The 15,139-nt window shown below is 41.2% G+C and overlaps 1 protein-coding gene across 5 annotated transcripts in view; it reads left to right on the forward strand.

Moving 5' to 3' along the window:
• The window catches only part of Wapal (wings apart-like homolog (Drosophila)), a 67,576-nt gene that overhangs the window by 1,826 nt on the left and 50,611 nt on the right, over window positions 1-15,139 (forward strand). For all 5 annotated transcript variants that reach the window (XM_013032084.1, XM_013032085.1, XM_013032087.1 and 2 more), the window contains exons 2-3: window positions 1,507-2,015; window positions 13,982-15,022. In XM_013032084.1, coding sequence (XP_012887538.1) covers window positions 1,529-2,015; window positions 13,982-15,022 — 1,528 coding nt within the window. In that variant the 5' untranslated portion in view covers window positions 1,507-1,528. The remainder of the gene's footprint in view (window positions 1-1,506; window positions 2,016-13,981; window positions 15,023-15,139) is intronic.

Genomic DNA, 15,139 nt, shown 5'->3' on the forward strand with positions numbered 1-15,139 from the left:
GCATGCAAGGCAAGCGCTCTACCACTGAGCCACCTTCCCAGCCCCAGGACCATTTTTACAATGAGTTTTTCTCGTGTTGGCATAGAAGGGCTCAAATCTAGGTCTTTGGTTTGGCCTTCAGTCAGCACTTTAGATGATTACCAGGTACGTGTATTCAAAACACTTCAGCTTTGTGGTTATATGTGTAAAGGTAGGCCCGCAGATCTCAGCTTTATAACCTTGAAGAAACACCTTATTTTGTAGTCTTTAGTAGCTGTCCGCTATACTTTGGTTTTGTTTAATAGGCTTTCACTTCATAAGAATACAGTAAAACTTGTTATTATAAAATCTACAGCAGACAGGAAAATAGATTTCCCTCCTGAAAACTTTTCACCAATGTATATGATGATTAAGTTATTTTGTCAAATTAGAATTGGCTTATCTAGATAGATATTAAGATTAGTGATAGGTTAAAGCAAGTTGAGCAGTGATTCAGAATAAGTTGTTTAGAATTTAGACTAATGAAGAGAAAATATTCATAAAACTGTAAATCAAAATGTATTCAAAAGTATAGACCAAATAAAGTTCCATTGTTAGTTTCAGAGAAATAAAGGTTTTATTTCAAGCAATTTTTTTTAACCTCCCAAGTTACAGTTAATGTATCAGTATTTAAACTTGGAAGTGCTAAAAAATGGATAAGAATTGATTGTACTAAGAATGTAGTATAACATTTAAAAATGTTTATCTCGTGATTTGCTTACCTGGAGCTTTTTCTCTGTTGTTATTGTGTTAGGTAAGTAAGGTGGATTGGTCATTTATAAATCAAAGAGGAAAATGAAGGATAAGTGGTTCTATTCTTACAGAACTAATTCTTGGGTCACTGTGATGTGCAGTTCTCCAGCTCCTGAAAAATGTCACTCTGATAATGAGAACAACACTATAGGGACAAGGAAGGTAGAACAAGGAGATGACCATCTAAGGAATATTTTTCAAGTCATAGCTCCAATTACATTAGACTAAAAAAGCCCTGCAGGTTGTAAAACAGGAGAAACCCTTTTTTCTAACCCTTTTTATTTTCCCTTGAATAAGTACTGCAGGACTAAGTTTAGTCAACTATTTGGCATTCTCAAGATCCTGAAGAAAAATACATTTGGTGCTTAAGGTCTTATATTAGTAATAATTACCTTATTTAGGTTATTTTTATGGTAAAGATATGTATGAGAATAGTAACTTGATTCATTTTGAACTTGGAAAAAATGCCTCACTGTAAGTTTTTCAGATGCAAGTTGGGCAGTCACTAAGCCTTTGTACTTTGCCAGTCACATAGTAGTATGTATTGTAACAATTGTCAAGTGGAAACATACAGAGTGAAGAATGCATCTATCTTCTTTCTTGTATTTAACCATTTCTAAAGGTTCATATGCTGAATGTTGAAAAGTTACATGAGAATTCCTAGGTTTTTGAAGTGACTAATACTTGTTAATTATTTTGTGATTGTATATTCTCTTCATTCCCCCTCCCCCACAGGGAATATGAAACAGGTGTAAAAATGACATCCCGATTTGGAAAAACATATAGTAGGAAAGGAGGCAATGGCAGTTCAAAATTCGATGAAGTCTTTTCCAACAAACGGACCACCCTTAGCACAAAATGGGGAGAAACCACATTTATGGCTAAATTAGGACAGAAGCGGCCCAATTTCAAACCAGATATCCAAGAAATTCCGAAGAAACCTAAAGTAGAAGAAGAAAATACTGGAGATCCTTTTGGATTTGATAGTGATGATGAGTCTCTACCAGTTTCTTCAAAGAATTTAGTCCAGGGTAAGAGTTCCTCTTATTCAGACTCTGGTGAAGCTGCTCAGCTGGAAGAAGTCACTTCTGAACTTGGAACCAATAGCAGAATTAGTGTGGTGAGTGAAGACAGTGTTGTTTCCGAGAAAAGCTTACCTTTGGAGGATGCTGTGCTTGGCAAAGAAAAAAGCACCAACAGAATTCTAGAAGATAACAAAAGTAGCTGTGTTAAATTGATTTCAGGTAAGTTTTTATTTCCTTTATGATGAGCCAAGAGATCCTTTTGCAAGTCACTTAAATTATTTGAAGCGTGTGTGTGTGTGTGTGTGTGTGTGTGTGTGTGTATTTAATGAATACTTAATGTAGACTATAATTTTGTAAAAGCATTAAGAACTTTATTTATCTTTTGGTCTGAGAACAGGACTCAAACAACTCCCGTAGTGTCCTCGAACCCTGTACCTGAGGAGTTTTGTTTTTGTGTTCATTGGTTAGCGCTCTACCAATTGAACCATGCCTTCAACCCCTTAAGACCTGTAAAGAAATCAATCAGGTTGAAATTTTTGTTTTTTGTTTTCTTTTTTTTTTCCAGTCCTGGGGCTTTGAACTCAGGGCCTGGGCATTGTCCCTGAGCTTCTTTTGCTCAAGATTAGCACTCTACCACTTGAGCCACATCACTATTTCCGGCCTTTTCTGTTTCTGTGGTACTGAGGAATTGAACCCAGGGTTTCATACATGCTAGGCCAGCAAGCACTCTTATCAGGTTGAAATTTTAATTGAATAACTTATTGTTTCTAGACATTGGTTTGACATATTTTAGAACAGTATTTTATAAATCCCTGCCTGTAGTTCCAACTAGAAATACCGCTTTTATAAGTATTGCATAGTATCTTGTTTCTATTACTGTTGGAAATTTGATGGTTACTCATAACAATGAGATGATCATTCACATGAGAATTACTTAGGAATGTTAGACTATCTTTTTTTTTCGGTTATGGGGCTTGAACTCTGGGCTGTCCCTCAGCTCTTCAAGGCAAGGCTAGCCCTCTACCACTTGAACCACAGTGTCACTTCCGCTTTTCTGGTGGTTTGTTGAAGAGTCTCATGGACTTTCCTGCTCAGGCTGGCTTTGAAACTCGATCCTCAGATCTCAGCCTCCTGAGTAGCTAGGATTACAGGGAGCCACCAGTGCCAAGCTAGACTATCTTTTAAAAGTAATTCAGTTGGGCTGGGAATGGCTTAGTGATAGAGTGTTTGCCTAGCATGCATGTAGCCCTGGTTTCGATTCCTCAGTACCACAAACAGAAAAAGCCAGAAAAGGTGCTGTGGCTCAAGTAGTAGAGTGCTAGCCTTGGGCAAAAGAAGCTCAGAGACAGTGCCCAGCACCTGAGTTTAAAGCCCCAGGACTAGCAAAAAAGAAAAGAAAAAGAAAGTAATTCAGTAGGTGTGAGAAAAAACATTAAAGAAATTGCTCTTTATTGCAAATTCAGATTAGTTTGGAGTCTTTGGGCCAGTAATGTCTTGCACTAAATTTTCAAAACATACTTGTGTGTGTGTGTGTACATGTGTACGTGTGTACATATGTCGACAGTGAGGCTTGAACTTAGTCTGGTCTGTGTCCTTGAACTTTTTTTGCTCAAGGCTAGCATTCTACCACTTGAGCCACAGCTCTACTCCTGGCTTTTTTAGTAGTTAACTGGAGATAAAAATCTCAGGGCCTGCGGGGCGCTGGTGGTTCATGCCTGTAATCCTAGCTACTCGGGAGGCTGAGATCTGAGGATCGCGGTTCAAAGCCAGCCCGGGCAGGAAAGACTGTGAGATTCCTATCTCCAATAAACCACCAGAAAACCAGAAGTGGTGCTGTAGCTCAAGTGGTAGAGCGCTTGCCTTGAGCTGAAGAGCTGAGGGACAGTGCCCAGGCCCAGAGTTCAAGCCCCACGACCGACCAAAAAACAAAAAAAAAAATCTCAGGGCCTTTTGCTGCTCAGGCTGGCTTTGAAGCATGGATCCTCAGATCTCAAATCTCCCCAGTAGCTAGGATTACAGATGCAGATCACTGGTCCCTACCTAAAAACTGGTTGTAGGTTTTGTTTTGTTTTGTTTTTGGTTCTGAGGTTTGAACTCTGGGCTTGGGCACTGTCCTTCAGCTCTTAAGCTGAAGGCTAGTGCTCTGCCAGTTGAGCCTCAGCGCCACTTCCGGTTTTTGGCAGTTTATTGGAGATAAGAGTCTCATGGACTTTGCTGCCCTAGCTGGCTTTGAACTGTGATCCTCAGATCTTAGCCTCTTTTTTTTTGTCGGTTGTGGGGCTTGAACTCTAGGCTTGGGCGCTGCTTCAGCTCTTCAGCTCAAGGCAAGCACTCTACCACTTGAGCCACAGCGCCACTTCCAGTTTCCTGAGTGGTTTATTGGAGTCTCACAGCCGGGCACCAGTGGCTCACGCCTATAATTCTAGCTACTGAGGAGGCTGAGACCTGAGGATCACGGTTCAAAGCTAGCCAGGGCAGAAAAGTCAGTGAGACTCTTATCTCCAATAAAACCACTAGAAAGCCAGAAGTAGTACTGTGGCTTAAGCCGTAGAGCACTCACCTTGAGCTAAAGAGCGCAGGGACAGCGCCCAGGCCCAGAGTTCAAACCCCACGACCGGGAAGAAAAAAAAAAAGAGTCTCATGGTCTTTCTTGCCCAGACTGACTTTGAACCATGATCCTCAGATCTCAGCCTCCTAAGTAGCTAGGATTACAGGCGTGAGCCACTAGCGCCTGGCTGTTTTTAGTTTTTAAAAGGTTAATTTGTAAATATGGCATATAGTATTGTCTCATGAAATATTACGTTTTGTTAGTCATATTCTACTTGTATAAGGGATTTGGGACTTGACAATAATTGTTACTGGGTGCTTGAAATGTGGTTCACATACTAGATAAAGCTGCTTGCTTAGGAAATCTGAAACCTTGAGTTCAAACCCCAGTACTACCACCAAAAAAAAAGAAAAGAATATTCACTGACCGCTGGTGGCTTATGCCTGTAATTCTGGTTACTCAGGAGGCTGAGATCTGGGGATTAGTATTTAAAGCCAGCCCTGGCAGGAAAGTTTGTGAGAGTCTTATTTCCAGTTAACCAGCAAATAGCTCTGAAGTGGAGCTGTGGGTTAAGGTGTAGAGTGCCAGCCTTGAGCAAAACAAGTTTAGTGACAGATTCTAGGACTGGCATATACACACACAAAAAAGATGTAGGGCTGGGGCTGGGAAGGTATTTCAATGGTAGAGCGCTTGCCTTGCATGTTTGAGGCCCTGGGTTCGATTCCCCAGTACCACAGAAGCAAAAAGAAAAAAAAAGACAGAACTGGCGCTGTGGCTCAAGTGGTAGAGCACTAGCCTTGAGCTGAAGAGCTGAGGGACAGCACCCAGGCCCAGAGTTCAGGCCCCACGACCGGACCCCCACCAAACAAAAAGGTATAGGGGAAAGTAACTAAAAGAATGAGGAGCTAAGATTGGAGGAAGATGGGATAGGAGGAGAGTGTGACCAACTTACCAGCAGTAGGGTAAGGACAACCATGGTGGTTGAATTGACCTTAGTCTCTGCTTCTTGAGTAGGTTTAGTGATAATGAGGGGCTATGTAGCATTCATAATTTGAAAGGAAGTAAAGACAAAATTTTGCTAGTACTGATTTTTTATTTGGGGAGGGAGGGGGGAGGGGTACGGTACCTGCACTCTCAGGGGCTTTGAGCTCTTCCTTAGCTAGCATATTCAGAGCTAGCACTCTACCACTTGAGTGTGCCTCTGGAGACTAGCAATTTGCCAATTATTTGGAGATGGAATCTCTCAAACTTTTCTGCCCAGGCTGGCTTTCAACAGTGGTCCCCCAGATCTCAACTTCCTGAGTAGCTAACATTACAGGTGTGAGCCACTTGGGCCAGCCATAAAACTGAAATCTTTTTTTTTTTTTTTTCCGGCTGGTCCTAGGGCTTGAACTCATGGCCTGGGCACTGTAGCTTCTCTTCTGCTCTTTTGGTTGGAAATATGAGTCTTGTGGACTTTGCTGCCTAGGCTGGCTTTGAACCACAATCCTTAGATCTCAGCCTCCTGAATAGTCAGGATTATACTTAGGAGCCACCAGTGCCTGGATTACTTACTACTGAGTTCTTAAAAGGAATGTGTGCTTTTGAAGCTTAATACAAGGCACTTGAAGCAATATATTGAGGTGTATCTTGCATAGTTTTACTAAAAATGCTAAGAATTTTCTTCTTTTCTTCCCCTTGGATGAGGGATGAGCCAGCTGCTATTTCCTTAATCTTCTGGTTAATTCTCATTTGGCTGTCCTTACTCCTTTGCCCACATTTTTCTTGAAGCATTGTTCTTAAGTTAAGCTTTGGTTACATTTTCATTACAAAACAGAACAAAACTTTCCAGGTCAGTTCCTTAAACTGTATTGTGGGATGCTGGGAAGGAGGCTCAGTGGTAGAGTGCTTGTCTTGCATGCATGAGGCCCTGGGTTCAATTTCTCAGCACCACATAAGCAGAAAAAGCCAGAAGTGGCGCTAGAGCACTAGCCTTGAGCTGAAGAGCTAAGGGACAATGCCCAGGCCCAGAGTTCAGGACGGACCAAAAAAAAAAAAAAAAATGCATTATGGCCCTGAATCTTTTGAGCAAAAATGGATTTTAACTGAGCTCTCACTTTATTTTTATTTTATTTTTTAAAATTTCTGATCTGTTGTGGGGCTTAAACTCTTGCCTGGGTGCTTTCCTTGAGCTTTTTCACTCAAGGCTCACACTCTACCTTTTTGAGCCACAGCACCAGTTCCGACTTTCTGGCAGTTAATTGGAGATAAGAGTCTCCCAGACTTTCCTGGCCTGGCTGGCTTTGAACTGTGATCCTCAGATCTCAGCCTCCTGAGTAGTTATGATTACAGACTTGAGCCACTGGCACCCGGCTCTCCTCATACTTTCAAGGATGAAGATTGAACAAGTTAGGCTACTGCCTAAGACCAGCTAGTGACAGAATTGGAATGAGATTAATTTGTTCATTTTTCAACATGTTATAGAGCATCTACCATTTGTCAGACTCTGGCCTGGGTTCTAGCAATACTGTAACATTTAAGTTATACTGTAGTCTTTCTGCTATTTCTTGCTGTCCCAGATAGTTAATCCAGCAGGGGGCAGGTGCTGCGGAAGAAGGAAGAATGAAGCTGAGGAAGTAGTTAAGGAGCATGGGGCACCATTGGCCAGCAGAGGATCTGGTGACAGAGGGTACTTACTAACAAGGATAAAATCTTAGGGTAAGGGGGAATAGGAGCATAGAAGTTAAATATTCCTAGGAAGCAACTGCTCTATGTAGCTTTGTCAATGATGTCTTCATGTATGTCCAAGTTGCTGTTGAAAGTTTGATAGTATGAATGAAAAACAACTTTTTTTATAGAAGAGATGATGGATACTGTTTTAAGAATCTAATGTTATAGGGTTTTGTTTTGTTTTTGTTTTAATTTTTGGTCGGTTGTGGGGCCTGAACTCTGGGCCTGGGCACTGTCCCTAAGTTTTTCAGCTCAAGGCTAGCACTCGGTAGCACTTGAGCCATGGTGCCACTTCCAGCTTTTTCTGCTAATGTGGGGCTGAGGTATCAAACCCAGGGCCTCATGCTTGTAAGGCAAGCACTCTACCACCGAACCGCCTTTCCAGCCCTAAGTTTTAGGTTTGAGGCTGACAGTCTTAACATTTGTGAGAAACAAATGTACACTAAACAGATGCTCAAGACCATGACTTTTTTCCACCTTACCAAGTTACACTTATTGCACAGGGAATAATGTAGTACTATGATTCCTCCTCCCAATGTTGAGGGTCTCCTAGAGTTCCAATAACCCAGACAACCAATGTAGGAGAAGCAAACTTTTAGGGAATGCTTTTAATTTTCATTGTAGCTTTATCCTGTCCTAAATGTGTATTTGTTAGCTGGTTTCATACTTCTGAGAATGCTTTTGAGTTTTTGTCCTCCCATTCTTTTTTTGGGGGGGGTCCGATTGTGGGGCCTGAACTCTGGCCTAGGTGCTGTCCCTCCCTTAGCTCTTCAGCTCAAGGCTAGCGCTCTACCACTTGAGCCACAATGCCACTTCCGGCTTGTTTCTTTTTGCTTATGTGGTGCTGAGGAATCGAACCCAGGGCCTCATGCATGCAAGGCAAGTGCTCTACCACTGAGCCACCTACCCAGCCCTCCCATTCTTTATCTCCTCTGAACTTGTGTATTTTCCCTAGATTCTTCTTGCCTTGATTTTAGTTAATTTTAGGAACCCAGACCTAAGTTTTGGTAAAAGATGTATAGTGGGATATGTTGTCACATGCCTGTGATCTCACCACTGGAGGCTGAGGCATAAGGAAACATAAGTTTGAAGTCAGTTTCAGCGATATTGTAGTGAAGATTATCAGAAGATCAATGAAGCCTGGCTCTGTGGATCTAGCTTGTAATCAGTCCTATCTACTGGAGAGGCAGAACTGTAGAATCAAGTTTTCAATCCAGCCTGGACAAAAAAGTTTGATTGAGACTATCTCAACCAATGGCCGGGTATAGTGGCACAAACCAGTTCTTTCAGCTACTAGGGAAGCACAGTGGCTGGGCACAGTGGTATATACCTGTAAATCCCTATGACATGTGGAAGCACAAGTTAGAATTGAAGCTAGGCTGGCCTAAGTATAAAAATGAGACTTTAAGTGGCGCTGTGGCTCATGTGGTAGAGCACTTGCCGTGAACTGAAGAGCTTAGGGATAGTGCCCAGACCCAGAGTCCAAGCCCCACCACCGACAAAAAAAAAAAAAAAAGACCTATCTTGTAAATAACAAATGCAAAAGGGATGGAGGTGTGGCTCAAGTGGTAGAGTACCTGCCTAAGAAACCTGAAGCCCTGAGTTTAATCCCCAGTACTGCTCCCTCTCCCCAAAGGCTTCCCAAAAGTCTATTACAGTAGGGACCATTCTGAGAATGATAAAAGTTTTGGAATCACTATAGATAAAAGTGATTATTTGCTGGGAAGGTGGCTCAGTGGTAGAGTGCTTGCTTGCCTTGCATACGTGAAGCCCTGGGTTCAATTCCTCAGCACCACATAAGCAAAAGAAGCCAGAAGTGGCACTGTGGCTCAAGTGGCAGAGCACTAGCCTTGAGCTGAAGAGCTGAGGGACAGTGCCCAGGCCCAGAGTTCAGGTCCCATGACCAACCCCCAAAAAAGTGATTATTTGTGTCTCAGAATTCCTAGCAGTCTTTTGCATGCATGTTCAAACAGTTTTATTTAAGAACCTACTGGAAATTTTATCAACAAATAGTTCAAAGTATATAGGTTAAAATTCAATCAGTGGTATTTTATTGCTAATTCACACCATTTTAAGCACTTTTTTTTTTTAGTATTGGAGTTTGAACTTAGAGGATCTTGCACTTAAGAGTGAGATAGGTACTCTACCATTTGAGCCATATTCTTGTCTTTTTTTTTTTTTGAATAGGGTCTCTATTTTTGCTCCTGTCAGCTTGGACCATAACCCTCCTATTTGTACTTCCCATGTAGGTCTGCTTTTTGTTAGTTGAGATGAGGTTTTGTGAACTTTTTTTGCCCTGACTGGCCTGAAACCTCAAAGCCTCTTGAGTGGTTACCAGTACAGATATGAACTACCATGCAAAGATTAGTGAATATTTTTTCCCCCATGGAGAAATACATGATTAGTTTATTTGGCACAACTAAAATTCTTTGTTGTAAATGCTTTTTCTTTTTTGGTTGGTTGTGGGGCTTGAACTCTGGGCCTGGGTGCTGTCCCTCAGTAGTTCAGCTCAAGGCTAGCGCTCTGCCACTTGAGCCACAGAACCACTTCTGGTTTTTTTTTTTTTTTTTCTGCTTATGTGGTGCTGAGGAATCAAACCCAGGGCTTCGTGCATGCAAGGCAAGCACTCTACCACTGGGCTACCTTCCCAGGCCCATGAAAGTGATTTTTTAGAAAGGGAAATCAGTTGTTCTATTCCTGAAAGTTGAAAGCATGTTAGAACCCTGAGATGATATTATTAAGTCATTGGATAACATATAGGTGATCAATGAGGATTAGTTAAAAATCCTGGAAATAAGCTTGGTATGGAATTCTAGCTATTTGGGAGGCTGTGATTAGGAAGATCATGGTGTGAGGACAACCTTGGGCAAAAATAGTTTGTGGGGGACTCCCCCTATCTCAGCCAGTAAAAAAATGGGTGTGGTGGCTGTGTCCCTCATCCCAATTATGAAGGAAGGATTAATAGGATTTTGATCCAGAGCAGTGGAGCAGAAATAGAGATCTTAGTTGAAAAATAATGAAAGCAAAAAGGGTTGAGAGGGTATGGCTCAAGTGGTAGTGATAGAGTGTAGCAAATGCAAGGCTTTTCAAATCCCCTGTACTGAAAGAAAAATCCTCAAATTTCTTTCCTTCCCTCTCCTTCCTTCCTTCCCTTAATCCCTCCCTCCCTCCCTCTCTCTCTTCCTTCCTTCCTTCCCTTTCCCTTTCCTCCTCTATCTTTCCTCTTCTTCCTTTCCTTCTTCTCTCCCTTACTCCCTCTCTTCCTTCTTCCTTCCTATTTCTTTTTTATTGGAAGTACTAGGATTTGAACTTTGGACTTGCCCTGGCTTGCATGATTGGCTAGTGTTCTACCATTTGCACCATACCTCCAGTCTGGCTTTTTGTTGATTTTTATGTTTTTTTTTTTTGTTTTGTTCCTGATTAGCTTTACTCAAGGCTGGCATGCTACCACTTGAGCTACATCTCCAGTTCAGATCCTTTTGCTGGTTAATTGGAGATAAGATTCTTAAATTTGTCTGTCCTGGCTAGTTTTGAACCATAGTCATCAGATCTCAGCCTCCTTAGTGGCAACGATTATAGTTATGAGTCCCTGGTGCCCAGCGTTGCTGGTTATTTTGGAGCTGGAGCCTTGAAAGCTTTTCTGCCAGAGATGGCTTTAAACCACAGTCGTCTGGGTCTTAGGCTCACGAGTAGTTCGGGTTACAGGTATAAGTCATCAGTGTTTAGCTTTGAATGCATTTATTTTATTTTTGCCAGTCCTGGGGCTTGAACTCAGGGCCTGGGCACTATCCCTGGCTTGTTTTGCTCAAAACTAGTGCGCTACCACTTGAGCCACAGTGCCACCTCTGGCTTTTTCTGTTTTATATGGTACTGAGTAATTGAACCCAGGGCTTCATGCATGCTGGACAAGCACTAAGCCACCTTCCCAGCCCTGAATGCATTTTTAAAAATAGAATTTATATAAAGTCAACTAATTTTTAAGAAAAGTGGATAAGAGGCCTGTTACTTAATTATTTTCTATTTTGTGCTTAATCTTTTATCAGTTTTAATCTTTTTACCAGAGCTATGTAGTGCTTTTTTAAAAAATTTCTTGTTGGGGGGTTGGGAAGGTGGCTCAGTGGTAGAGCACTTGCCTTGCATGCTTGAGGCCCTGGGTTCGATTCCTCAGCACCACATAAGCAAAAAAGAAGAAAAAAAAATTCTTGTTGGGCTGGGAAGATGGCTCAGTGGTAGAGTGCTTGCCTCGCAGGCATGAGGCCCTGGATTCGGTTCCTCAGCACCACATAAGCAGAAAAAGCCAGAAATGGCACTGTGGCTCAAGTGGTAAAGTACTAACCTTGAGCTGAAGAGCTGAGGGATGGTGCCCAGACCTAGAGTTCAAGGCCCACAACTGACAAAAAAAAAAATTCTTGTTACAAAAAGGATAAGTATAGTTTAGAGGTTGAATAATTTGAACTAGTAGATTTATGGAACATCCAAAGTCGTCTTTCCATTCAGTGCTGCTGCATTCTGATATGAATGAACTTATTTTTCTCGTATTCAGAGCCATGTAATTAAAACAAGGCTACCACTATAAGAATAGCTTTATCTTGATATTGAAATAACTTGATGTTGAAATAACTTTTTTGAAATAACTTTTTTAACAAGAATATGATCAAAGTATCTGAATAACTGCCCTTATTTTTACAGATAACAAGTATCTTTTAAATTTTTTTGTGCTGTATATGACTGAATTTTGTTTTTATTTTATTTTTGTTGGTCGTGGAGCTTGAACTCTGGGCCTGGGCACTGTCCCTGAGCTCTTTAGCTCAAGGCTAGCGTTCTAGCACTTGAGCCACAGCACCCACTTTTGGCTTTTTCAAACCCAGGGCCTCATGCATGCGAGGCAAGCACTCTACCACTGAGCCACAAAACTGATAGGTATCTTGGTGGCTTTATCACTAAATTTTTCTGGAGTAACTTTCTTAGCACCACCTGTAAGATGATTAAAAGCTGTTTTCTCTCTTCATATACATATATATATATATATATATATATAAATTATATATGTAAATTATACACACTGTGTGTGGATATTGTGTGAGTGAGAGAGAGTGATTTGCTTTTTGTGCTGGTCTTGGGGCTTGAGTTCAGAGCCTGGGTGCTATCACTGAGCTTTTTTGTTCAAGGCTAGTGCTCTGCTGCTTGAGCCACAGCTCCACTTCCACTTGTTTTTTGGTGGTTACTTGAAAACTCAGGGACTGTGATCCTCAGATCTTAGCCTCCTGAGTAGCTAGGGTTACAAGGCATGAGCCACTAGTGCTTGTTTCACCTTATAATTTTAACATCTACATCTTTTTTTTTTTTTTGGTCAGTTGTGGGGCTTGAACTCTGGGGCTGGGTGCTGTCCCTCAGCTTTTCAGCTCAAGTCTAGGGCTCTACCACTTGAGCCACAGTGCTGCTTCCAGTTTTCTGGTTTATTGGAGATAAAAGTCTCATTGCTTTTCCTGCCTGAGCTGGCTTTGAATCTCAATCCTCAGATCTCAGCCTCCAGAGTAGCTAGGATTACAGGTGTGAGTCACTGGCACTTGACCTAACCTTGTTTTTTTAACCAATAAAAATTTGCATTTGAAAATTTAATCTGTACTACTCCGAGAATGTGCTTGCAAGATTTTCTTACAATTTTATAAGATGAGAAACAATGAAGTTCATTGATAGACCCCAGATCTACCCCCAATTTGTTTTTCATTCTCCTCTACTTTGTCTTTTATCTTTTCCTCTTATCTTTTTTTAAAAAGACGGGGTACTGTCATATAGCTCAGCTGTTTGAACTTGAAATCCTCTTGCCTTAGCCTCTCAAAAGCTTCTGGAGTTACAGGTATTTGCCACCATGTCCTGACTTCCCTTTTTCCCCTTCCCTTAAAAGTTTTAGACTGCCATCCATGAGTGAAGTTTCCAGAGCATGAGGTTGTGAGTTCAAGCTCCAGTACTGGTGAAAATAAATAAATAAAAATTCCCGAAGTAGAAGATGATAGGCATATTAACAAATATTAACTAGTTGATATGCATAAACAACTACCGTAGCCACTAGGCATCAGAACCAGTATTAGAATTTCCTTGAAAGCTTGGTGCCCATGGTTCACACCTGTAATCTTAGCTACTGAGAGCTAAGGATCATGGTTCAAAGCCAGCCTGGACAGGAAAGTCCTTGGGACTTTTATCTCCAATTTGCTACCAGAAAGCCATAAATGGAGTTGTGGCTCAAAGAGATAGAGTGCTATCCTTGAGCACAAAAGTTTAGGGATAAGAACCAGGACCAGCAAACAAACAAAAAAATCATTTGGGATGTGGTTTTTAGAATTAGTAAAAACAATAGAAATAACTAAAGAAGTTGAAACGGTGGCCAGACTTCAAGACAGAACTTTTTGGCATCTTATCTCATCAACATACAAATACCGCTGTTAAGACTTTTTTTTGTTGTTGTTGGTCATGGGGCTTGAACTCTGGGCTTCTGTCCCTCAGCTCTCAGCTCAAGGCGAGCACTCTACCGCTTGAACCACAGAGCTACTTCCGGTTTTCTAGTAGTTTATTGGAGATAGGAGTCTCAGGGACTTTTCTGCCTGGGCTGGCTTTGAACCGTGAGCCTCAGCATCCTGAGTAGCTAGGATTATAGGCGTGAGCCACTGGTGCCTGGTGTTAAGACTGAAATCTCTTGGAAGGGTTTTAGGGTGACCGTTTTAAGAGAGTTGGATATCTAAGGGAGGGGTTACTAGAAGACAGGAGAAAAGGTAGAAGGCAGCTGGTTGTGTATTAATTTCGTTACTTAGTGAAATTATCTCAGTTATTTCATGATTAATGATTAATTGCTTCTGTACTGTTATGCAGATCTACTTGTTAACTTATATATTGATGACATTCTTGTTTTTTATACTTTGACTCGTTTTTATAGATACAATGGAGAATTTTAGTGATGATCTTGAAAAAAATAGTCACCATTTTCACAAAAATGCTGAAGACAATGCCAAGAAACCCACCATAGAAATCACAGTGGCATCTGGATACAAAGCTGATGAAATCAAGGAAACAAATGATACTTGGAACTCCCAGTTTGGAAAAAGATCAGAATCTCCATCTGAAATATCTGCAATCAAAGGCTCTGTTAGAACTGGTCTATATGAATGGGATAATGATTATGAAGATATCAGATCAGATGATTGTATTTTAAGTTTGGATAGTGATCCTCTTTTGGAGATGAAAGAGGAGGATTTTAAAAATCGCTTGGAAGATACAAATGAAGCCATGGAGGAAGACATTTTGCAAAGTGTTCTTAGGCCAAGCAACTGTAGGACGTATTGTAGGGCCAATAAGGCAAAATCCTCACAAGGAGCTTCAAATTTTGATAAGCTAATGGATGGTACCAGTCAGGCCTTAGCCAAAGTCAACAGTGAATCAAATAAAGATGGCCTGAATCAGGCAAAGAAAGGTGGTGTAAGTTGTGGGACCAGTTTTAGAGGGACGGTTGGAAGGACTAGAGATTATACTGTTTTACATCCATCTTGCTTGTCAGTGTGTAATGTTACCATACAGGATACCATGGAACGCAGTATGGATGAATTCACCTCATCCACTCCTGCAGATTTAGGTGAGGCTGGCCGTCTCAGAAAAAAGGCCGATATTGCAACTTCTAAGACCACTACTAGATTCCGACCTAGTAACACAAAATCCAAAAAGGATGTTAAACTTGAATTCTTTGGTTTTGAAGATCATGATGAGACAGGAGGCGATGAAGGAGGTTCTGGAAGTTCTAATTACAAAATTAAATACTTTGGCTTTGATGACCTCAGTGAAAGTGAAGATGATGATGATGACTGTCAAGTGGAACGAAAAACCAGCAAAAAAAGAACTAAAACTGCTCCATCACCCTCCTTACAGCCTCCTCCTGTAAACAATGATAATTCCCAGGACAGTCAAACTAGTGCTAATAATTCAGGTAAGAATTTTATTTAAAAGTGTGTGTGTTGTGTAAGTGTACACGCACACCATACGTGCATATGCATGACGTTTTTCAGATTTAAACCAATAGCTTAGTTCGTTCCAAAAGTAATGT

This window comes from Dipodomys ordii, unplaced genomic scaffold (genome assembly GCF_000151885.1).
Source record: "Dipodomys ordii isolate 6190 unplaced genomic scaffold, Dord_2.0 Scaffold148, whole genome shotgun sequence".
Taxonomy (NCBI): Eukaryota; Metazoa; Chordata; class Mammalia; order Rodentia; family Heteromyidae; genus Dipodomys; species Dipodomys ordii.